The 24,160-nt window shown below is 44.2% G+C and overlaps 1 protein-coding gene across 3 annotated transcripts in view; it reads right to left on the bottom strand.

Annotated features, from left to right (window-relative positions):
• Positions 1-1,892: 1,892 nt before the first annotated feature.
• LOC135022950 (ATP-binding cassette sub-family C member 5-like) overlaps positions 1,893-24,160 on the bottom strand; it is a 220,705-nt gene continuing 198,437 nt past the window's right edge. For 2 of the 3 annotated variants that reach the window (XM_063953357.1, XM_063953358.1), the window contains 5 exons: positions 23,078-23,237; positions 21,042-21,120; positions 17,986-18,099; positions 10,353-10,517; positions 1,894-3,879 (listed from right to left, as the gene is read on the bottom strand). In XM_063953357.1, coding sequence (XP_063809427.1) covers positions 3,790-3,879; positions 10,353-10,517; positions 17,986-18,099; positions 21,042-21,120; positions 23,078-23,237 — 608 coding nt within the window. In that variant the 3' untranslated portion in view covers positions 1,894-3,789. Of the gene's footprint in view, positions 3,880-10,352; positions 10,518-17,985; positions 18,100-21,041; positions 21,121-23,077; positions 23,238-24,160 lie in introns of all 3 variants that reach the window. The other variant, XM_063953356.1, reaches the window with a different exon arrangement.

The raw sequence follows: 24,160 nt of genomic DNA, 5'->3' as shown, positions 1-24,160 counted from the left end.
GCTGTCTAGTAGTGGGAAATGTCATGCACAACTGTCTAGTAGTGGGAAATGTCATGCACATCTGTCTAGTAGTGGGAAATGCCATCCACATCTGCCTAGTAGTGGGAAATGCCATCCACATCTGCCTAGTAGTGGGAAATGCCATCCACATCTGCCTAGTAGTGGGAAATGCCATCCACATCTGTCTAGTAGTGGGAAATGACATCCACAACAGTCTAGCAACTGTCTAGTAGTGGGAAATGCCATCCACATACGTCCAGTAGTGGGAAATGTCATGCATAAATGTCTAGTAGTGGTAAATGTCATCCTCAACTGTCTAGTAGTGGGAAATGTCATGCACATCTGTCTAGTAGTGAGAAATGTCATGCACAACTATCAAGTAGTGGGAAATGCCATCCACATCTGCCTAGTAGTGGGAAATGCCATTCACATCTGTCTAGGAGTGGGATGCCATCCACATCTGTCTAGTAGTGGGAAATGACATCCACAACAGTCTAGCAACTGTCTAGTAGTGGGAAATGCCATCCACATACGTCCAGTAGTGGGAAATGTCATGCATAAATGTCTAGTAGTGGTAAATGTCATCCTCAACTGTCTAGTAGTGGGAAATGTCATGCACATCTGTCTAGTAGTGAGAAATGTCATGCACAACTATCAAGTAGTGGGAAATGCCATCCACATCTGCCTAGTAGTGGGAAATGCCATTCACATCTGTCTAGGAGTGGGATGCCATCCACATCTGTCTAGTAGTGGGAAATGACATCCACAACAGTCTAGCTACTGTCTAGTAGTGGGAAATGCCATCCACATATGTCCAGTAGTGGGAAATGTCATGCATAAATGTCTAGTAGTGGTAAATGTCATCCTCAACTATCTTGTAGTGGGAAATGTCATGCACAACTATCTAGTAGTGGTAAATGTCATGCACAGCTGTCTAGTAGTGGGAAATGTCATGCACAACTGTCTAGTAGCGGGAAATGTCATGCACAGCTGTCTTGTAGTGGGAAATGTCATGCACAACTGTCTAGTAGCGGGAAATGTCATGCACAGCTGTCTTGTAGTGGGAAATGGCATGCACAACTGTCTAGTAGTGGGAAATGTCATGCACAACTGTCTAGTAGTGGAAAATGTCATGCACAGCTGTCTAGTAGTGGGAAATGTCATGCACAACTGTCTAGTAGTGGGAAATGTCATGCACAGCTGTCTAGTAGTGGGAAAGCTTACGACTCCAGTCATATCGGCAGCATAACTAAGGTGTCACTATTTCTGCAGCTTGCACAAATGTGAAAAGGTGCTCCAACCTTAGCAATTAATCAGTATTTAGCTCTCATTTTCTACACTATGAGTAATGGTGGGCAGCATGTAAATGGCAGCTGTCAATTATAGCACTTTTTTTTAGCACCTACCTGTATCACAGTTTTCATAAATGTCACCCTATGACTGCAAATATTTTTGCTAACTCCTCTAAGGTGCACTGATTTTCTTATTTATCTGTATATAATATATCCTTTTAGTTTGCTTAACTTAAGAATCACCAAATAAATGTATGTTCTTGAAATTAATTTTATATATATATATATATATATACACAAACAATGCAGAAGACCCGGCACTCCACAAAGTTGATGCTGCTGGGTTTGGTGCCCTCACATACAAGATGTATAACAGCGCAAAGGTGCAGCACTTAAAACCACTTGTCAAGAAACCAACAAAAGTGGATTGCTTTACAAGTAGTAGTAAAGCAATCCGCTTCTGTTGGTTTCTTGACAAGTGGTTTTGAGTGCCGCACCTTTGCGCTGTTATATACATATATATATGTATACATATACATACAGTATATATATATATATATATATACATACATACAGTATATATATATATATATATATATATATATATATACAATGAAAGTGAATGACAATCTTACTTGAATAGCACTACTAAGAAAAATGATGCCGCTGCGCATCTAAAGTTACAAGGAGATTAACAGTAGGTTCCACAATATGGACAGGTGCTTTATTCATTTCTGAATTAACTGGTTTCTTCCAATTTCTGAACTTTTTGGTAAGAATAATAAATCTTCCAACAGAGAGATAGCACTGTATATACACATATGTGCTACATATAATCTCACTAGAAATTATTAATATTATTGACAAATGACAAATATTCTTTTCAACCTACATTTACATTGTCAGACATCCTATACTCTCTGCTTTATCGTCATCATTCCACTGGAGTTTGAGGTGTAGCACAGAGCTGTAATCATTTCTGCACTTTGCTGGGCTTTGGTTTGCATCATATAAAGGGTGTATCCATGTTACAATGTGTGTCGTCATGCCCTCAGAGCCTTGTTAAGGGCTAACCCTCACCCAGCCTTTCTCCTTTTCCCTAAAAATACTCTGACATTTCTGCGTACCCCTGAGGAACCTGCTGAAGGTATATATTGCCCAACATTTAGCAAATAGTCACAAACGTACCTACCACAGGGTAGTGAGACAGTCCTTTCAAATTGTGGTAGTTATATAACTGCACCAACAAATTCCTCCTTTTCTGATAGATGAGGTTTTTACCATCTATTGTTCTCTGGATAGCTTATTATTTGTTGAGAAGGACTATTTAAACATAAAAATATGTCAGTAATTTAATAAACATGACCTGGTGTGGGATTGCAGTGCTTCATCGTCTGGGGAAGCTGTATTGCATGTAACATGCCTAGATACCATCTCATCAGTGAAGTGTCCCTGGAAATGATTTTAAATTGCTGGCAACTATGCTTCTATCTGTGTAGTCTAGCTGGTGACGAGGTGAACTTTGACATATTGTACTACTCTTAAAGCAATTTCTGTACCCCCGCAGGTCCAGCTCAAAAATATATTCATCATTGCTTCTGCTTTATGCAATAGCTTTGAACAATTAATCTATTTTGCTGTTTAAAATGTAAATAATCTAAGAAGCACCAGGTTTTCTAGAACCAGCCATTTGTACAGTACAAATATTTAAGATGATGTTCCACTATAAAACCTATGCATTATACACAAGGCTATTACCTTCAGTACATCTCTGCCTGTTCACTAATATTCTCATAGCATCTGGTCGTGTCTTATAGTTCTATCTGAGGATATTTATGTAACCAGATATGTCTAGGTACCAGGTCTCCTCTATATTACTGTTTTTATAAGCCTAGTTGTGGGCACATCTAGAACATATTTATTGTTCTGCAAGTCTAAATGTGGCTAAACCTTAGTGCTTGTAATGCAGCGTTAGATATGTACTGCTAAATGTCTAGGCTTATGTGTATTTAGCTAACCGGCCTGTATATTGCTATGTTTGTTGGTCTAAGCCATGTTACCAGCTGACAATATGAAATGTTGCTAATGGCTTCCATACATCAGGCTGCCCAATTCCCAACCTGCCAGCACAGCTGATCCGCAAAACTGATCCGTCGACCAGTGGCCAGAGATGATTGGCGATCCTTCGGGGAATCAGGGAAATTTAGATATGTTAACAATGCCCAATTCGCCACTGGGGAATCAGGATTTTTAAACATGCTTAATATTCCCGTTTCCCCATCCCTGTCGTCGGGGAAACGGGTCATTGCCCCAGTACATCTATGATGTATCGGGGCCATAAGTTCTAGACATTTACAATGTTTAGAACAAGTGTGTTGTTATATGTAATCCAGCTTTATAACCAAGTATTGTCATGTACTGTTTTTTGGCCTAGTTATGTCAAGGACTCAGGCCTGTGCTTTGAAGGCTGCAGTTAGTTTCTTGTAGTTAGCATTCTTTAATTTGTTCTTTCTCCTGCCATTGCCATGGCATGAAATGTAGACTGTTCACTTGACAGAAGTTCTGCTGGCTTGTCAAACTCCACGATCTGCATACAGACAAAATGATTATTAGATGATTTATTAGATGACTCATACTGGTGCATGCTATATATAGCATTCTGCAGTTCTATGAGAATCATTGTGTTGGAACAAATGGTAGAATTTCTAAATATGTTATTCAGAAAAATTGGCAGGTAACATGCAAGATTTAACTAAATCAATAACTACATTGCCACCTGTTTGGGATAAAAATAATAATAATAATAATAATAATAATAATAATAATAATGTTTATGCATGTAAAACACTTAATGGTTCATTACCTAGTATTTGTGTTTCTCTATGTGGACCAGTAATTTGAGTTATAGATGTACAGTACAGTATGTGGTCCAATACAACAAACTACAAGAAATAGACAAGTAACATGCAGCTTGTGTTGAGTGCTGCCAAATATATTGGCTGTCAGTGTCTAGCAGGATGTGTATCTAAGCTACGTCCAGCACAAAAAGGCCCTGATTCTGAGTTGCATGCAATCTTAACGCAACGCCAATGTTAACGTATTTGCGCAATTTTTTAGCAACAATGCATACAGCGCATGAAACACAAAAAGATACTGTTGCAATTGGGATAGATGGTATCAGGAATGGGTTGGAAAAGTGATGGGTGTTCCTGGGCAGTGACTGGGAGGTGGCTAGACATGAACACAATAAAAGTATGTCTCGTGAGCATGCTATGGGAGTGTATGGGAGTCAGTGAAAGCGTCTGTGTTCCCAGATGCGCAGCCAAAGTTAGATGGTGAAACTGCACCTGCCATACGGTTGTTGCAAATGTCGATGGTGTGAGCAATGGTGGAATCCAAAGAATCACCAGTGGTATTACAGCGTGCAGAGACGCCGAAAGTGGATGTCTCAGCCCACTCAGATGCACACTTGTACAGCAGGGGAAGGGTTGATTCTAGCATTTGCATAAACTTTCAGGCACCACTGCGGTAACAGACGCATGAGCGTACACAGCTGTGTCCATCTCTGAATCAGGCCAAATAGTGCACTCAGCCGTTACCCAGAAGAGTTCAGCTTTTACTTTGAGGATGTTCTGCATTAGCAATCTAAGCAGAAATACAATAGAAAAAGTATACAATGAAGAGTGGCCATGGTTTTAATATTCACACAGAAACTCACAGAATTTGATGGCAGATGAGAACCACTTGGCTCATCTACTCTGCACGTTTTTGTTTTTTTTTACCTTATTGTGACCTCAAACCTTATTTGATCCATTACGTCTATCCCAAGCATGTTTAAATTGCTCTTCTGTGAAAGCCTCTACCACCTCTGATGGGAGGCTATACCAAATGTCCACTACCCTTTCTGTGAAAAAATGTTTCCTCACATTTCCCCTAAACCTACAACTTCCATCCCGTTTCAGTGCATGTCTTCATGTTTTGTTGATTCTCTTCCTTTCAAAAATGTTTCCCTCCTGTACCTTAGTAAAACCCTTAATATCATGTCACCCTATTCTCTTCACTGCTCCAAACAAAAGATGTGTGCAGAGCTTCATTATTTAGTTTTGGTTCTAATTCATCATCACGTTTTGGTTTTGGCAAAACCACCCTCAAATGTTTTGGTCCAGTAAAAAAATAAAAAATAATTAATACAAAATCGACAATCAATTCTAAAAATTTATATAAATCAATAGAAACAAATTTGGATTTAAAAACCAAATTATGAACCACGGGAAGATCTGAACCAAGACTCAGTTCAGATCTCCTCGCAAAAGCCGGACTGGGTTTTGGTTCGGTTTCTATCCACAAAATTGAATATAAAGAGAGCCAAGCCAAGCCGCACATCTCTACTCCAAACTACTGTATACATATTAAGAACTTTTAGGGGTATATTCAATTGAAGTCGAAAGCTGCCGTCTGTCGAAAAGACGGCATTTTTCGACTTTTTTAGTTCGGAAGGGGTTCCGACCTATTCAATATACTCGACAAGTCGAGGAATTCGACTTGTCGAAAAGCACGTGGATCGGCGGAATAGCTGCCAATCCACGTGCTTGTGTCGAAATCGGGGCCAAAACCGACAGGTTTTGGCCCCCTTTTCGACCATCTCACTTCGACTTTAAAAAAAGTAAAAGTGAGTGGGATGCGGGAGCAGTGACGGGGAGAGCCGCGGGCAGCCAGACGGGGAGAGCAGAAAGATGTCACAGCCGCCGCTCACAGCAGCATCCACCCGACTCCAACAAGCGAGACTTCGCTTGCTGGAGCTGGGTGGACGCTGCATTGAGTGGCGGCTGTGATGCAGGGCCGTGGAGAGGAGGGACGGGGAGAGACAGAGATATGAGGGGGGGGGGGGACAAGGGAGAGCCACGGGCAGACGGGAGAGAGCAGCGCTACAGCAGCGGCTATATAGCTGCTGCTGTAGCGCTGCTCTCCCCCGTCTGCCCGCGTCTCTTCCCTGTCTCCCCCCCTCCTGCATCTCAATCAACTTTTTTTAAAGTTGAATTAATAATGCATTGAATAGCCCAGGTCGGATCCATTCCGACAAATGAATGTCGGAATGGATCCGACTTCAGTTGAATATACCCCTTAGTCTTTTCCGGGTTAAGTTTTGTGATGTAGGCCTCTAGTACTGCACACAGTATTCTAAATGAGGCATTACCAGTGACCTATGCAGTAGCATTATTACTTCTTTCTGATACCGATTCGTCTCTAAGTATCTGACCTGCCTTCGCCATTGCTTTGTTATATGACTTACCTGCTCTGAAGTCACCTGACATAGTGAAGACTAGATCCCTTTCCTTCTCTGAAGTTTTCATTATTGTGTTGTTAATATTATATTTAACATTTATGCATTAAACATTTTAGCATTTTTGGCATTAAACTGTAGTTGCCATGCTCTTGACCATTCCTCTAGTCTACCTAGGTCCTCAATCATTTGTTTTACCCCTCCTGGTGTGTCTACCCTGTTGCATACTTTTGTGTCATCTGCAAAAGTGTATACTTTCCTTTCTCTTCAATACCATTTGCAACATCACCAATAAAGATATAAAAAAGCACTGGTCCAAGTACAGATCCTTGGGATACTCCACCGGTCATAAGATTTGTTTCACATGATCCCCTTCCCCCACAGTAAATACAGTACAAGGTGTTTGGGATCCTGTATATTGCTGGATTTGAGATAATCCACAACTCTTTCCGTCAGTTTCCCTATTACTGATGTAAGGCTCACTGATCGGTAGTTGCTTGACTCTTCCTTGCTTCCACTATTGTGCAGTGGGACTACATTTGCTCTTTTCTGTGATTACTCTGTAACTTGTTCAATAAGTCTGTTAACGGTGTTACCAGCACCCCTTCCGATGGAAACTGCACTTGCCTAGAATCCAACAGGAGAGTCAGGAGCTCTTCACAGGTAGACAACAAAACACTGGCGATTTGCCTGTGCTGGTATTCAGGATTTATACCCCAGGATATCTGCTGATTGGAGGTGACGATCACATGACAGTGAACTGGTTTTTGATTTGTCTTTGGACGGTCAGCTGATCAGAATTGCCATGGTTCAGTCCATGACTGGCTTTAGAGGGAACTGCCGGCATGGTGAGTACAGTGGGGACTGACAATAGCCTGGGAGCACTGGCAATGGAGACACAGCACAGCGGCAGACAGCGCAGGGCACCAGATGATGAAGAGTGCTTCAGTGTGCAGCACATATAAAAGAGAGCGGCAGGGGAGTGCTGAATACCTCCGTTTTGTGACATTGGGGGTCATTCCGAATTGATCGCTAGCAGAATTCGTTCGCTGCGCAGCGATCAGGCCAAAAAACATCACTTCTGCGCATGCGTATGCAGCGCAATGCGCACGCGCGTCGTACTATTACAACAAACTATGTAGTTTCACACAAGGTCTAGCGATGCTTTTCAGTCGCACTGGTTGCCGCAGAGTGATTGACAGGAAGAGGGCGTTTCTGGGTGTCAACTGGCCGTTTTCAGGGAGTGTTCTGAAAAACGCAGGTGTGCCAGGAAAAACGCAGGCGTGGCTGGGCGAACGCAGGGCGTGTTGTAACGTCAAAACAGGAACTGAACAGTCTGAAGTGATCGCAAGCGCTGAGTAGGTCTGAAGCTACTCTGAAACGGCACAAAAATATTTTGTAGCCGCTCTGCAATCCTTTCGTTCGCACTTCTGCTAAGCTAAAATACACTCCCAGTGGGAGGCGGCATAGCGTTTGCACGGCTGCTAAAAACTGCTAGCGAGCGAACAACTCGGAATGACCCCCATTGTCTCCTTCAACAAGACTCCCACTTTCTAGTCTTATTACGGTATTCAGCCTTTTTTTTTTATCCTTTCATGTACACATCTAAAAAAAGTTTTTTCCCTCTTTACCTACTGACTGGGCCATTTTGTCTTCAGCTTGTGCCTTTGCACATCTCATTACCTTCTTAGCTTCCTTCTGTCTAACAAGATACACCTCTGTGTCTGTATTATTCTGAGTCTGCAATTGAGGCCATCTTTTTTGCTTTCACAATACTTGCTACTTCTTTTGAAAACCATGCTGTCTTTCTTTTCCTTGTGCTTTATAACCCTTTTTATACATAGGTCTGTTACTTTTAGTATTGCACTTTTTAATATTTCCCAGCTCTTCTACACTTATTCCAAGTTTCTCCATTCTGCCAAATAATTGCTTACATATTTCCCCATCCCTACAAAATCAGCCTTCCTAAAATATAAAACCTTTGTTTTGTGTGGGATAAGTTGTTCTAGGCCTTTGTTCTAAACCACACTGTTTGATGGTCGCTGGATCCTAGGTTCTCACCCACATTTACGTAAGATATTCTGTCACCATTTGTAGGTTTTAAGTCCAATATTGCCTCTCCTTCACCAATTGCTGGAGGGATGCTCCTCACAAGGAATTCAGACTGTCCCTAGTAAAACTTGCGACAGACACCTCCCAGTTTATGTCATCAGGTAGATTAAAGTTTCCCATAATTATTACTTCTCATTTTAATGCCATTTTAGTGCCATTTTAGTGACGTCCTGCAATAGGTTCCTGTCTAGTTCCTCTTCTGGACTTAGTGGTCTCTAGAACATCCCAATACAAAGTATCGCCTCTTCCACTGTTTTTATGGTAACCAAAAGGGCCTGCGTTTTTCCTTTAATACTTTGTATTAAGGTAGTATTTATGCTTTCTTTTTCACATACATTGCTACCCTCCTCTCATTCTTCCCACTTTTCCCTTCCTAAATAAAGTATATTCGGGTATAGCTATGTCCCAGTCATGACTTTCATTGCACCATGACTCCATAATAGCCACAATATCCAGATCAACCCCTGTCATTATTGCAATTAGTTCTGGTATTGTATTTCCTAAGATCCTAGCATTTGCACACATAGCTTTAAGAGTTTTGTTTGTGCAACTCCTATATATAGCTATGTTCATCTCTCTGCCTATGCTTATTTGGTTTTGATTTGCACTGTCTTCTGCTGTGGATATGCTTTTTGTTCCATTTGCCTGCAGAAACAATGCCTCTTGCTTGGGGGAGCAGAATACTTTAATACTATTTAGGTCACTGACCAACTTTGCTAGTTTAAATAGTTCCTGATAAAGGATCCAAACTGTTCATTTAGTATTCTGGTTCCCCTTGAAGATCAAGCCTTCCTTGAGAGCCATTCTAGGCTGCTGGGCAAATGAGGCAAGTGATTCTTTTTTTTTTGTCATTACAACTTATTTTTTATTGTGCAATTGGCATGGGGGAGGGGTAAAGGGCATAAATTGTGGTGCAGGAGGTGATGGGGTAAAAATGGGGCTACTTTCGTGGTCTGGAGGCATCAGAACCAGTCCTGACATGAAGGGGGAAGTGATGGTGTGGGGTTGGGGGTGAAAATGTAATAATGAAAAAAAAGACACAGGGGGTCATTTCGAGTTGATCGTAGCTGTGCTAAATTTAGCACAGCTATGATCTTATTCCCTGACATGCGGGGGGACGCCCAGCACGGGGGGCTAGTCCGCCCTGCATGTCAGTCCGGCCTCTCCTCGCAGAAGTGCAAAGGCATCGTACAGCGGCGATGCCTTTGCACTTCAGGAGTAGCTCCCGACCAGCGCAGCTTTAGCTGGCCGGGAGCTACTCATCGCTCCCCAGCCCGCATCGGCTGCGTGTGACATCACGCAGCCGCTGCGGCCCGCCCCCCGTTCGGTCTGGCCACGCCTGCGTTGGCCGGCCCGTGCCTACGAAATGGCGGCCAAACGCCGCCGTTTCGCCCCCTTTCGCCCATCGATCGCCTCTGCCTGTCAATCAGGCAGAGGTGATCGCTGTACTGCTGCGGCCTTCGGCCGTCCTGCATGCGCAGGCGCACTACAGCGCTGGCGTATGCGCAGCAGGGACCCGTTCGCTCTGCTGCGTTAAAACGCAGCGATCGAACGGGTTGGAATGACCCCCACAATGCAGTTTTGCTGTTGAAAATTTCTGCAATCTCTTCTGTCAGTGACCTTTAATCTCAAAAATGTATTATTCTTATGTGACTCTGTTTACTTACTTTTCCTTTGTCCATTACCATGATCCTATTACAGTGAAAAACAGAATTAAGGCGATGAGCTATAATGAGCACAGTGCATTCACTAAATGCATCATTAATCGTTTCCTGGATCAGCGCGTCCGTTTCATTATCAATTGCTGCAGTTGCTTCATCTAACAGTAATATCTAAATAAAGAAAAATATAAAAATTAGGTAACAAGTGAACTGTGCAATAATTATTTAAGTAAGAACAAAGCAGTAACCGTGCCTTACACCCTCAGACCCACTGACATGGTTTTGTGCATTTTTAGCTTTGCCAGAAATAATTTTATTATGTAAATATCATTAGTTTTCTTTTTTCAATATGTATGAGGTTCTCATGTAACAGTGATATATTTTACAGCTGCAGTGAGAGGAATGGGGTATGTTGGAGGGAAGAGTGCGGAAGTGTACTGCTGGCCATACACTTGTGCGATGCCCAGCGGCGCGACATCGCGGGGCATCGCACCGGCAGTTCAGGTGCGATGAAATCGCACCTGAACTGCCAAAGTGATTACCATGCGATCATGCAATAGATCGCATGGTAATCACGTGATGGGCACGTTACCGCTGAGTAGGAGCAGCCTCTGGCCGCTCCCGGCAGGTGCCCATCGCACATAGCAGTGCGATATATCTCATGTGGGTTTAAAACCACATGCGATCGCACTGCGATGCGAGAAATATTATGTGCAGCACATAATATCTTGAGACGCGATATTCGACCGGCGTGCCCGCGCCTCGCATCTCAAGGTACCTAAAATGTGCATATAATCCTTCGATTTCTCTCACAGATGTGGTCGAAATCGAAGGATAGCACCGATTACCTCATAAGTGTATGGGCACCATAACCCTCCCATATCAATTAGATTTTTAAATGTCAATCTGGATTTGCCAAAAAGCTATTTAAAACTGGTTGCGTATGATAAATGATGCTCCAACCAATCAGCTCCTGTCATTTCTCAAACACCTGGCAGTTTAGAGCTGATTGGATGGAGCACCAGCAATGAGTTTTAAATAGCTAAAAATGCGTTGATAAATGGGCCCCTATACCGATACCTCCCAACATTTAAAGTCGATGAGGAAGGACTCTTGTGCGCGCAATGTGCGCACCCCCCCTCCCCAAAAAGGGGTTGTGACCTATTTGAAAAGGGTCATGGCTTCGCGGCAGTGCTGCGATTGACACCCATGCCCCCCATTATTGTCAGTGAGGGCGCATGCCCAACCCTCCTTCCAGAATATTGTGCACTACCCGAATGTCATGTTAAAATTTGCTCAATTTATATGGACCGAAAATAATTGCAGATCCCAATCAACATCTAAGTGGGATCTATAAAATTGTCATCATGTGCACTGTAAATATGGCTGGATACTGAGCACATCTAACCACGCATCCTGCACTTGTGTGACAGTAAAGCTGTTCATACACTATACAGCTATATAGCAGATCATCTGCCAGATCTGGCTGGTTGGAATGGAAATGGTAATGGATGAGAGCAAATGACAATCGACCATTTGCTCCCCAACACTGGAAACTGGACAAAGGGCCCTATTCAGGAAGGATTGCAAATTCTGCTTTTTAGCAGAATTTACAGTCCTTTTGCGTATGCTGGTGGCCACCCATCGCAGGGCAAGGCCGCCCACTATGCTACCCACCACCCCCCATCTGCGACCTCGCTGAAATTGTGTGATGGCAGGAGGGCCGCCACCATCTTTGTGATCGGACTGGCTACGTGTGATGTCTCGCAGCCGCCCGACCACGCCATGCCCCCTGTTCACGCTGCTACAACCCCGTTTTACTGATGCTGCCCCTGCAACGCTCCGTCTAGGAAACGGAGCGTTGCCGCCGTTGCGAACGCCCCTGCCTGATTGACAGACAGAGGCATTCACATTTACTGTGGGGCGCATAATACTGTATATTACAATTTCATTACCTGGCCCTGTCTCCCCTTTGTGTTTTACACTGGGGACTGTCACGAGATCCCCGGCGCAAGGCGGCAAGGACAGATTCCCTGTAGAGAGGTACCCGTGTTCGAAGCAATAGGTAGAGAAGGGGGGAGGAGCTGGGAGGAGAGGGGATCGCGGCCCTTACTCTTCCTCCGGCCAGACTGTCACTGCGCTCAGGAAAGTGGCAGTAGTTCATCCCCAGCTGCTGAGTTGCATTGCTCACTCTAGTTCCTCTGGGACTAGCTGCTGGCAGCTCGGAGCAGGGATGAACTGGTGGGCGGCAGCAGCACAAAATGAGTAAGTGTGACTTACTGTAATGCTATGGCCCCTTCACTGCGGCGGGCCCTGATGCAATGCTAATTCCGCCACTACAGCCAAGCATAGTTTGGAGCTGATCAGTGCTTTTGCAGAGGAATTACTCATCTTCCTCCACCTGCATTAATGGTACCAAGCACAAGCTCTTTCATTACCATTACTTCTTATAAATGATGAACTTATTTGCCAATTACTGGAATTTCACCAAAATAGTAACACCCGATTAAGAAGGTTGCATTTATAGTATCACAATGCAAAAGTGTAATAGTGTATTGCATTAACACCATGATGCAACTGAATGTAAAAGTGTTTTTACAAAGTCTTTATTGGAAACATTGGGGGTAATTCCAAGTTGATCGCAGCAGGATTTTTGATAGCAATTGGGCAAAACCATGTGCACTGCAGGGGAGGCAGATATAACATGTGCAGAAAGAGTTAGAATTGGGTGGGTTATTTTATTTCTGTGCAGGGTAAATACTGGTTGCTTTATTTTTACACTGCAAATTAGATTGCAGATTGAACACACCCCACCCAAATCTATCTCTCTCTGCACATGTTATATCTGCCCCTCCTGCAGTGCACATGGTTTTGCCCAATTGCTATCAAAAATCCTGCTGCGATCAACTTGGAATTACCCCCATTGTCCACTGGCTTTCTGTTAAGTCCCAGTTCTGGGTGTATTGAAGACTTTTTAAATATGGTTATATACAATCATTTTGTTCCTTATTGTATAATGCTTGAGTCTTTTAATTTAATAATATTTATTGTGTATACAGTATACAGTAAGGAACCCAAACGGTCCAGGTTTTAAGGGTATCCATGGCTGAGCACAGAAGCTTAAAATCACAGAGGTGCTAATTAATTCACCTATGCTCAATCATGGATATCCTTAAAACCTGAACCGTTGGGGTGCCTTGAGGACCACATTTGGGAACCACTGGTACAGTGGCGGAACTACCACCAGTGCAAGCAGTGCCTTGCACTGGGGCCCGCCACTGTCCAGGGGCCCAAAGCAGCGCTGCATGTAATGAGTCAAACTGACTCATTACATGCAGCTGTGTGCTGCGGGCAACCGCCGCCCGCAGCACACAGCCACCCGCCGAGGAGAGGAGCGCAGCAGCCACGGGGGAGAAGGAGGAGGAGGGAGGTGGAGGAGGGAGCCGCAGCAGCACTGTGTAATTGGTGGAGGCGCTGCTGCTGTCCCTTTCCTTCACCATAGGCTGTCCTCCGCCGCTGTGAATGCTGGTAAGCGCATCCCAGCATTCACAGCGGCGGAGGACAGCCTATGGTGAAGGACAGGGACAGCTGCAGCAGCGCCTCCACCAATTACCCAGTGCTGCTGCGGCTCCCTCCTCCACCTCCCTCCTCCTCCTTCTCCCCTGCCCGGGATCTCTGCCAGAAGCTGCACCGAGGAGGCTGACTGCCAGCGGAGACAGTAAGTATAATTATTTTTCTTTCTTTCTTTTTATTCTGTCTGCCTTAATGTGTAAAAAGGGGGACGCTGTCTGCCGTTATGTGTATAAAGGGGGACGCTGTCTGCCGTAACGTGTAAAAAGGGGACGCTGTCTGCCGTTATGTGTAAAAAGGGGACGCTGTCTGCCATAATGTGTAAAAAGGGGAATCTGTACCGTGCACTGCCCCTGTTTTACATGGAGGGGGGGCTCCGATGCTGTTTCTTGCACACAGTTCTAAAATGTCTAGTTACGGCACTGTTGCTAGGTATCCATTTCTCTGGCCCTGAGCAGGTCCCCCTCACCAGATCCTCTCCAGGGGTGAGGGGGTGGACTTGGATGGGATGAGGAGGGGGGGCCCAAATCATTTTGTCGCACCTGGGCCCACCGCTCGCTAGTTCCGCCACTGTACTGGTATATATGTATACTGTATGTTGTTATGTTCTCTTATCTTTGTTATGAAATGTCATTCCTAAGATTAGTTGCATTCCAAAAATCTTCAAAGGACAATCAATAGTTCATCAACCAACAGGGCACAGCCCTACTCATATAGGATATGTAGAGAATTATGGGGGTAATTCCAAGTTGATCGCAGCAGGACATTTTTTAGCAATTGGGCAAAACCATGTGCACTGCAGGGGAGGCAGATATAACATGTGCAGAGAGAGAGATAAATTTGGGTGTGGTGAGTTCAATCTGAAATCTAAATTGCAGTGTAGAAATAAAGCAGCCAGTATTTACCCTGCACAGAAACAAAATAACCCACCCAAATCTAACTCTCTCTGCAAATGTTATATCTGCCCCCCCCCCCTGCAGTGCACATGGTTTTGCCCAACTGCTAAAAAATTTCCTGCTGCGATCAACTTGGAATTACCCCCTATGAGAAGAGAATGAGTCTGTGTGGCGCACTAAAGGAACTTTGTACCATCCTACACCATAAAGAAGGTTTTTTATTCTTATGTATTAAATGTAATACCCTTTATTTAAAGCATAACCATTTGATATGAATTAAAATGGTTAGGTAACCAATAACTATTAATACTGTGAAATATTAAAATTAGTAGAAGATAATTTGTGTGAATAGAATTCAGAAATAAGTAAACATTAAAAAAAACTGGTCAGCTATGTATATCTGTGTTTTTATAAAGCACTGAGCTAAGACACTACATACTTCCTTTAGTGCGCCGCACAGACTCATTCGTTTTCTCATAGTTCTCTATTTTAATGTTGGTAGACATAATTTCTCTAGCATCCATAAGGGATATTGGGGACAGAAATAGTACGATGGGGTATAGACGGGACCAAAGGAGCCAGTGCACTTAATTTCTTCAACTGGGTGTGCTGGCTCCTTCCCACTATGCCCCCTCATACAAGCAGTTTAGAAAAAAGTCCCCTCAGGAGAGGATGCACACTCTGCAGCTCCAGAGTGTTTCTTCAATTTCATTTAAAACGTTTGCTTATTTCGGTATGCTGTTTGGGCAACAGCATACCTGCGCCGTGGGAGGTAGGAGGGGAGACGATCACCGGCCTCATGAGGTTCAGAGCCGCTACTCTGCTGCAGGAACACCGTCCTGAAGGGCTGTTTGTTCAGCGGGGCACTGCGCCTTAGCTGTCGCAGCCGCAGCTTGCCGCACGTCACCTTGGCCTTACCGGCTGGTCTACCTATTTCCTCCGATTCTGTTGATCCCAAGGGTGCTCCAACGGATCAGACATCACAGAGTCCAAGCAATCCTGATTGCGCCGTATTGGCCCCGAAGGGCGTGGTACGCAACTCTTCTGGGCATTTCCGTAGAAGACCCTTGGCCTCTGCCGCTAAGAAAGGATCTTCTCCAGCAAGGACCGTTCGTCTACCCGGACTTACAACGGCTTCGTTTGACGGCCTGGAAGTTGAGCGGAATATCCTAGCTCACAAAGGACTTTACAAAAAAGTAATTGCCACTATGGTGCAAGCCAGATAACCTGTGATGTCAAAACATCATCATATCTGGAGGAGATATGTCTCTTGGTGCGAGGAACGCACGTATCCGCCTGCAGAGTTTCACTTGGGACGTTTCCGGCAGGCTGGTGTGGATAAAGGCTTACGTCTGGGTTCTGTTAAGGTCCAGATTTCAGCTCTCTCAATTTTCTTTCAGAAGAAATTTGCTGAGTTGCCAGAAGTTCAGACCTTCTTACAAGGGGTACTCCACACACATACAACCTCTCTTTGTTCCGCCTACGGCACCCTGGGCTTTGGATGTAGTGTTGAACTTTCTACAGTCCTCCTGGTTTGAGCCTCTGATGATGGTAGAAGACAAGTACCTCACATGGAAGACAGTGATGTTATTGGCCCTGGCTTCGGCTAGACGCGTCTCCGAATTGGGGGCCTTATCTTGTAAAAGTCCGTACTTGGTCTTTTACGAGGACAGAGCGGAGCTCCGGACTAGACAGCAGTTCCGGACTAAACAGAAGGTCTCCGCATTCCACCAGAATCAACCAATTGTGGTTCCGTCCTGTTCTGACGCTTTGGCTCCTCCGGAGTCTTTTGATGTTGTGCGTGCTTTGAAGATCTAAGTCAGGCGCACAGCTCCAGTCAGGAAGACGGATTCCTTATTCGTGCTTTATGATGCACAGAAAAAGGGTTGTCCTGCTTCGAAGCAGACCATTTCTCGTTGGATTAGGCTTACTATCCAACAGGCCTATGTGTCGGCAGCCTTACCTGTTCCTCAGACTTTGAAGGCCCACTCTACAAAGTCAGTTTGCTCTTCCTGGGCGGCTGCCCTTGGAGTCTCGGCCTTGCAACTATGCCGAGCAGCTACCTGGTCGGGGAAGAACACTTTTGTGAAATTCTACAAATTTGATTCCTACGGCCAAAGAAGATATCCAGTATGGGCAGGCGATGCTACAGTAGTCTCCGCATGTTCCCGTTCGTTCTGGAAACTTTGGTACATTCCCAACGTACTAATTCTGTCCCCAGTATCCATTATGGATGCTAGAGAAAATAGGATTTTAAATACCTATGGTAAATCCTATTCTCGTAGCCCATAAGGGATATTGGGCGCCTGCCTCTGTGCGGTGACTTCTGCAGGTTATCTGCTATGTGTTTCCTGTTCAGCTGTTGATGTTTTTCTGTTGCCAGCCATTGCTGGCCAGGTTATGTTATGGTGTGCTGGTGTGAAAATCTCACCACGCTTCTTGCTGCCATGTTTCCTTCTCTCAAGTATGTCCTTTCTCCTTTGGGTACTGTTTATCTATAACTGGCTGTGGGAGGGGGAATAGAGGGGAGGAGCCAGCACACCCAGTTGATGAAATTTAAAGTGCACTGGCTCCTTTGGACCTGTCTATAGCCCATCATACTAATTCTGTCCCCAATATCCCTTATGGACTACGAGAAAAGGATTTACCGGTAGGTATTTAAAATCATATTTTTTTAAATGAGTGAAGGATAGATCATGGTATAAATTTAGATTTAAATACAAATTAAGCAGTTATCCAGCAAAATAGTCCAGTGACCCCCAAAACACAAGGTACGTGTTGGATTGCTTTATGCTAACATGCTCACTCCACTGTGTTCCAATGGAACTAAGGGGCCGATTCAGTATCATTAGCAGGAATGCGGAAATCTCTAGAATGCGAAGGAGGGGGCTACCCTTAAGATGCGAGCGCATTGCTGTTTAGCGAAGCACGCGCGTTTCAGCAGAGGAGGGTGATGTGGCATGAGGGGTGGACTTGCCCTGTGCTGGGTGGCCCTCCGCATGATAGACAAAGTAGTTGTAGTTTTTGCGAAACTACAAATCATGTTGAATCAGGGCCTAAGGCACATTTAGGTATAAATAGCATGAGCGCCGCCCTTTGTGCTGGTCACTTGATTGCATCATTAAGTTTAGATTTGTCCTATCTGTAGTGTGTGATGTAAAACTGCCACTTACCTTACTGTTTCTTAGTAAAGCCCGTGCCATGCACAGCAGCTGCCTTTCTCCAACAGAGAAATTACTTCCGTTCTCTGTTACCTGATAGTGTAGCTTTCCGTGCAGCTGTACTACCTACAATATGCATTACAATGGATTAGCTGCTTGTATTCTAAATTGATAAAAAAATATATTTAAAAAATAGTACCAATTTAAACATGAGTACTATGAAGGGCAGTAGACTCCTAATAGTGTAGGACCTAAAGTCAGTATGATATTTATGCTCAATATAGTGGAGATGTACTCATACCATACAGACCTTTTTTTATGGCCATTATCCTGAAGAGGTAGGTAGGTGTGTGTGTGTGTGTGTGTGTGTGTGTGTGTGTGTGTGTGTGTGTGTGTCTATTGTATCTCCCATGACAGACAGAGACACCTACACTGTCAGGATAACACCCACACTGTAGCTCTGGTTTAGCACATACATGCGACATTCTATCTGCCTTCTCCGGAAGAGGGCTTCCAGGTCGTCACAGCTGGAGGGGGGAGGGAGCAGGAAAGTGGGCGGGCCAATGGGAGTGATGAAACGATTGTGTAATTGTGGCCATGTCCCCGCTACACAATGCTGCAATTATCGGCATTGTGAAGTAGGTGAAGGGCCCCAATGACACAATTCAGCTTGAATCGCATCATCAGCTGGGTAAGTGGGCAGGAGCGGGTGTCATGGCCAGCTGAAAGACTGGGCAAGTCTACCAGAGTTGGCTGTGCCACCCGAATTTCAGGAGCCTCCCAGCCATTCCGAGTAAGTAAGCGTGTATGCCCAGTCCCAGGCGAACGCTGGTTGATTGACAGGAAGCGGACGTTTGGGGGCGGTAACTGGCCGTTTTCTGGGTGTGTCAGGAAAAATGCAGGCGTGCCCAAGCGTTTTTAGGGAGGGTGTGTGACGTCAGCTCCGGCCCAATCAGCCTGTTTCTTTCGCACTGACTGGTCTGGGCTACGCACAGACTGAAAAAAAACATTTGATGGTGAGTGAGTTGTGAAAGGATTTGCAGATGACCAGCGTTTGCAAAGCATTTTTGCGCAGCATATATAGACTTGCACGGGGCAGAATTTCACTCTCTGGGCGGCGACTATCCGATCGCAAACCTCTGAAAATTTGCAGGTTTGAATTAGGCCCCTAGTATGCACACAATACTTGTACCAAATAAATGGAGGCAAGTATAAAAAAAACCCACACAGAATATAGCTATAGACACATTTAAACCCTGTCACACACACATTACATGAGATCAGGGGCGTATCTACCCATCGGCCAGGATGGCACCCGCCAGGGGCGCCAGCCGAGAAGGGGGCGCTGCCCGAAGGTGCCACCCTTGGCCAATGGGTAGAATCCCTTAAGCCGTAGTGTCTGGCAATACCTGCTGTGCCGAGCTGCCTGTGCATTGCCTGGGAATAAGGGTGTAGGATTGCTCAGCAGGCAGGAGCTGGCGCCAGTGTCCAGCACCGTAATGCACTACAGGGAAGGAACTGAAAATACACTACAACTCTCAGCAACCCTTGCTTCAGGAGCTCCCGGTGGCAAGGTCTGCTGGGAGCTGTAGTTTATTTTCAGTTTCTTCACGTAGTTTGGTGCGGTGCCTGCTGAGAGATCCTCCGCCCTCCATCCCAGGCAGCTCGGCACAGCAGGTATTGCCAGACACTACGGCTATCTGCTGGGATGCTGTGGGGTGCGGACTAAGGCTATGTGCTGTGTGGGGAGGCTATGTATGTGCAGGGAGTGGGGGAGACTACTACTATGTGCTAAGGGCGGACTACACCTATGTGCTGGGAGGGGGGTGGGGACTATGGCTATGTGCTTGGGGAGGTGAGGGGTTATGTGCAGGGAGGAGGACTATGGCTATCTATGCTAGCAGGGGACTATTGTTATGTGATGGGAGGGGGGTGGGGACTACTGTATGACTGTGTTGGGAGAGGTGGAGACTACGGCTATGTGCTGGGGGGACTACGGCTATTGCTTGGAGAGGTGGGGCTATGGCTATATACTTGGAGGGGACTATGGCTATGTGCTGGGAGGGGGATGCGGACTATGACTATATGTCCGTGGGACTATGACTATATGATCTGGGCATATGTGTATCTGGCACTGTGGGGGCATATCTAGCACCATGGGGAATATTTGGCATTATGAGGGCATATCTGGCACCCTGGGGTCATGTGTATCTGGCAATGTGGGGGCATATCTAGCACTGTAGGGGCATATCTGTTACTGTGGGTTCATATGTGTATCTGGCACTGTGGGGGCATATCTAGCACTGTAGGGGCATATCTGTTACTGTGGGGGCATATGTGTATCTGGCACTGTAGGGGCATATCTAGCAACATGGGCCATATCTGGCACTGTGGGGGCATACGTGTATCTGGCACTATGGGGGCATATGTGTATCTGGCACTGCACTATTGGGTCATATGTGTATCATGCCCCCATTTTCATTGGACATGTGGCCACACCCATTTTTGGCACACAACAGTACCACTAAGATTTTTTTTCTACTTGCAACCACTGAGTAGTGCGCTGTACTGCACTTCATTGCACTACTATTTGATTATACTACCTGGCCTTGGGTGGCATTGCCTCCTCAGCCAGGCCAGGCACTGCTGATGTCTCCTCAGTGTTATAAGAATTTCTGTGTGGGCATAATGTGTAAAGGGAACTGCTACTGTGTGGGCATGATGTGTGTAAGGGTTACTACTGTGTAGCGTAATTTAAATTGGGGGAACTATTGTATGGTCATAACCCTTTCCCACAAGATCATGTCCCTTTTTTTGCACATGCACCTTCCCTATTTCAAATATGGGAGGCGCCAGTCCCTTACTTTGCCAGGGGCACCCGGACCTCTAGATATACCCCTGCATGAGATATTATTCAATCACAGTTTATATATAATCAGTAAATTGCTTATCTGAAAAATTGTGGCGGAAATTTGGTTTTAGGAGGTTATTAATGCAAAGTTGCCTATGGATATAAGGACATGACTATATCAACTTCCTCTAGTTGTTAGTGCATGAATTATACGTACGTGTTTTCTCATGTGGGTTTTTTCTAAAGCTTTCCACAACTCTTCATCTGTATAAAGATTCATTGGGTCCAAGTTTGACCTACAATTTGGCATATATTATTTGGTATTATATATAAATAGGTAACACACCATTAGACATTAGTATTAGCAATTAACTTTGTTTCCAATTTCTAAATATAACATCTAAGGAGCATGTTACCAATTAAATGGCACAAAGGAAAGACTTCTAATGTCAGAATAGTTATTGTAGGAAGCTCATCAACAGAAACTGACACACAAATCTGATTTATTCTAATGTTTTACAAATTGACCATTTCATTTTTTTGTGAGTTTTCTTGTACTATTACACCGAGCAGCATAAAAAGAGAGTAAAATCTGACTCTACCATTATAAATAAATAATTTTAAATAATGTAACAATAGAGTTCCTATATAGATTTCCCAATACCAATCCACCTAACTAATTTACTACTTTCAAAAGCAGTGCTAATTATATTTATTTATGTAAAAAGTACATAGAAAATATAAATAAATATACGGATTGTAATTAGAATCCCCACCAACGATTGTACCAGTACCTTCTGTATCACATGTTTCACACATCTCTTACCATAAACTCATTTTGTCAGGGCCACATTAACCATCTATTTCATGACATTGCATGTAATTTGTTTTTGTGATGTCATGTCATGATCCACTCAATGAACAGTGCTGTGTATTGCTTTATGAATAAAAATCTGTCCTGTCTTCAACATGCATGACCCCTCAATGGCTCCCACTCCTAGAAGAGCAGGACAGCCTAGCAGGCGAGAAGAATCGCCCAGGAACATGTAAATATGCAGCTGGGAGGGGACAGAGCAAGGGGGGATTAGGCCGTGGGATAGGACACAGAGGGGGCGGGGACAGAGAAGGGGATGGAGCGGAGCAGCGGGAACATTTACACTAGTAGTAATTATAATTTTACTTGAATTGTTAGTCCTGAAGGCAGCCATAACATACAATATAGGACCTGTCCTCTTCATTTCAGCTATAAGTTCCAATGCAGCAAGCTATTTGTGATAAGGCTAGGAAACCAGGGGAGTCATCTCCAGGACTACTGTTGCTATGGTTATACAAGGTAGGTGTAACATATGTAAAGGAATTAGACTGTATCAAAGCCCTCAGTATTTTATTTTTAGAATTTTGTAACTGTGAAGTGTTCAAAATAACTTATGCAAATACTGGAGTTATCAAACCTCATAGAAATATGTATATCAGTTCAATATTTTATTTGCTGCATGCATCAGGATGCATTTGTAACAAATACATGTGAACATATGGGGCTGAAGTAGGGTGGGTAGTAAAATGGGCACCCATGTAAAGTCATTCTTCTCTCCAGCTGCATCCAACTAGGCAACATGGTGTAAGCTCAGTGCAACAGTGTTGCGATGCAGTTTCACATCGGGCTTTGCACTTTTTCATTTACTAAAATGCAAGACCAGTGAGTAAATCACATGATAAAACAACTCCCTGAGTTTGACTCGACAACTTGCATCCAGCAAACTAAGCAAGTCAACTGGTATCCCAACGCCAGGAGCTTTTAGTGTACACAGATGCTTAGTTGTGTAAAATATGACTTGTGTAAAAGTGACTCGGTCACTTTCAAAATAAATCTTATTAAAAAAATACCATGGACCATATGGCCGAAAATGCATCTCATTCCAATAGCTATGCAAATAAGATGCACAAGCAGACTCTGCTGATTAAAATGCTACGTGGCATGCCTATATTCTGCTACATTACAGTGCTTTCTAGGAAAACACTGAAGCCTAGTATTTGGTGTGCCACATATCATTTTAATCAGCAAAAGCTGCTTGTGTATCCTATTTGCATCGTTTAGCTAATAAGACAAATGAGTCACATGAAAAGATGCATGGCGCTACCAGGTCACGCCATGCTAGAAGGGCTATTTATCGTGCAGGGAGGCTGGATGTAAGTGGACACATCTATGAGTAACATAAATGGTCCTAGAATGAATTCATTTTGTCATAGACTCACCTGATGCTTCCGGCAAATAAAACTGGTTCCTGCGGAATGATGGAAAGCTTTTTTCTAAGGTCCTCCAGTCCAATTTCATTGATGCAGACATTATCAATAATGATCGAACCTCCAGACAACTCTACTAGTCTGAAAAGTGTCATTGCCAAGGATGATTTCCCTGTTGAGTATAAAGATGGCATACAGTAACACTGTGAAATATTTGATAACACTGGTAAAAATAACAGTGAGGGAAAGGAAAAAGAGCCTGGAAACTTATGACATAACATAGCGGGTACATTTCATATAGGAATTTTACAGCTTTTACAAGTACAAGTGCAGCAATCCCATATCCAAAGCAAAAACTGTTTGAGAATGTTAAGTTGCAAATATCTTAATATACCTGCATCCTGCAGGTGATGCTAGTGGGTCTGCACAAGAGCAAAATGTGCTGCCACTAGTTTCCTGCAATGCATAGTACTGGTTTGAAGGAGTGTCAGAATTTTAAAAGAAATGAGGAATGTGCTTGTAAGTACCCAATACTTACATGAATATGACACTGACGTTATACTGTACATAACACCAGAGGCGTAGCCAGAACTTTATGGGCCCCATAGCAACATTTTTAAGGGACCCCTGTCCCAAGACACCTCCCCGCAGTAGTTTTAAACCTCAATTTTACTACATGTCAAAGTACACTGCTTATTATAATTGTTCTGATAACCGGTGTTCTTAGTGCTTAGAGTGTGCACCTGCATTTTCCCTTTTTTGTTTGGTATAGAATTAGGGTGTGCAGTCTTTGCCCCCGGCCTCCCCCCCCCCCCCCCCCCCCCGCCCCCACACACACACATATATTCTATATTGTGTACATATATGTACACTTGAAGGTGAGAAATCCTTCAGTCTGGACTAGCACCCTTTCCACCAGTCCATGGATGTTTTTAATTAGTATAGGTTCTTGCATTTGCGGTCTGCATATTGGAATAGGCACTAAAAAAGTAAGTCCTGGATACATTTATATGATATGTCAGTATTAAGAATGCCTTCGGGGCGTGGGGCCTCCTGGGTTGGTGTGGCTGTGTTACTTTGGGACATCATTATTGT

The sequence above is a fragment of the Pseudophryne corroboree genome, chromosome 2, assembly GCF_028390025.1.
Source record: "Pseudophryne corroboree isolate aPseCor3 chromosome 2, aPseCor3.hap2, whole genome shotgun sequence".
Classification (NCBI taxonomy): domain Eukaryota; kingdom Metazoa; phylum Chordata; class Amphibia; order Anura; family Myobatrachidae; genus Pseudophryne; species Pseudophryne corroboree.
This window is presented reverse-complemented; position numbering and strand designations above follow the sequence as displayed.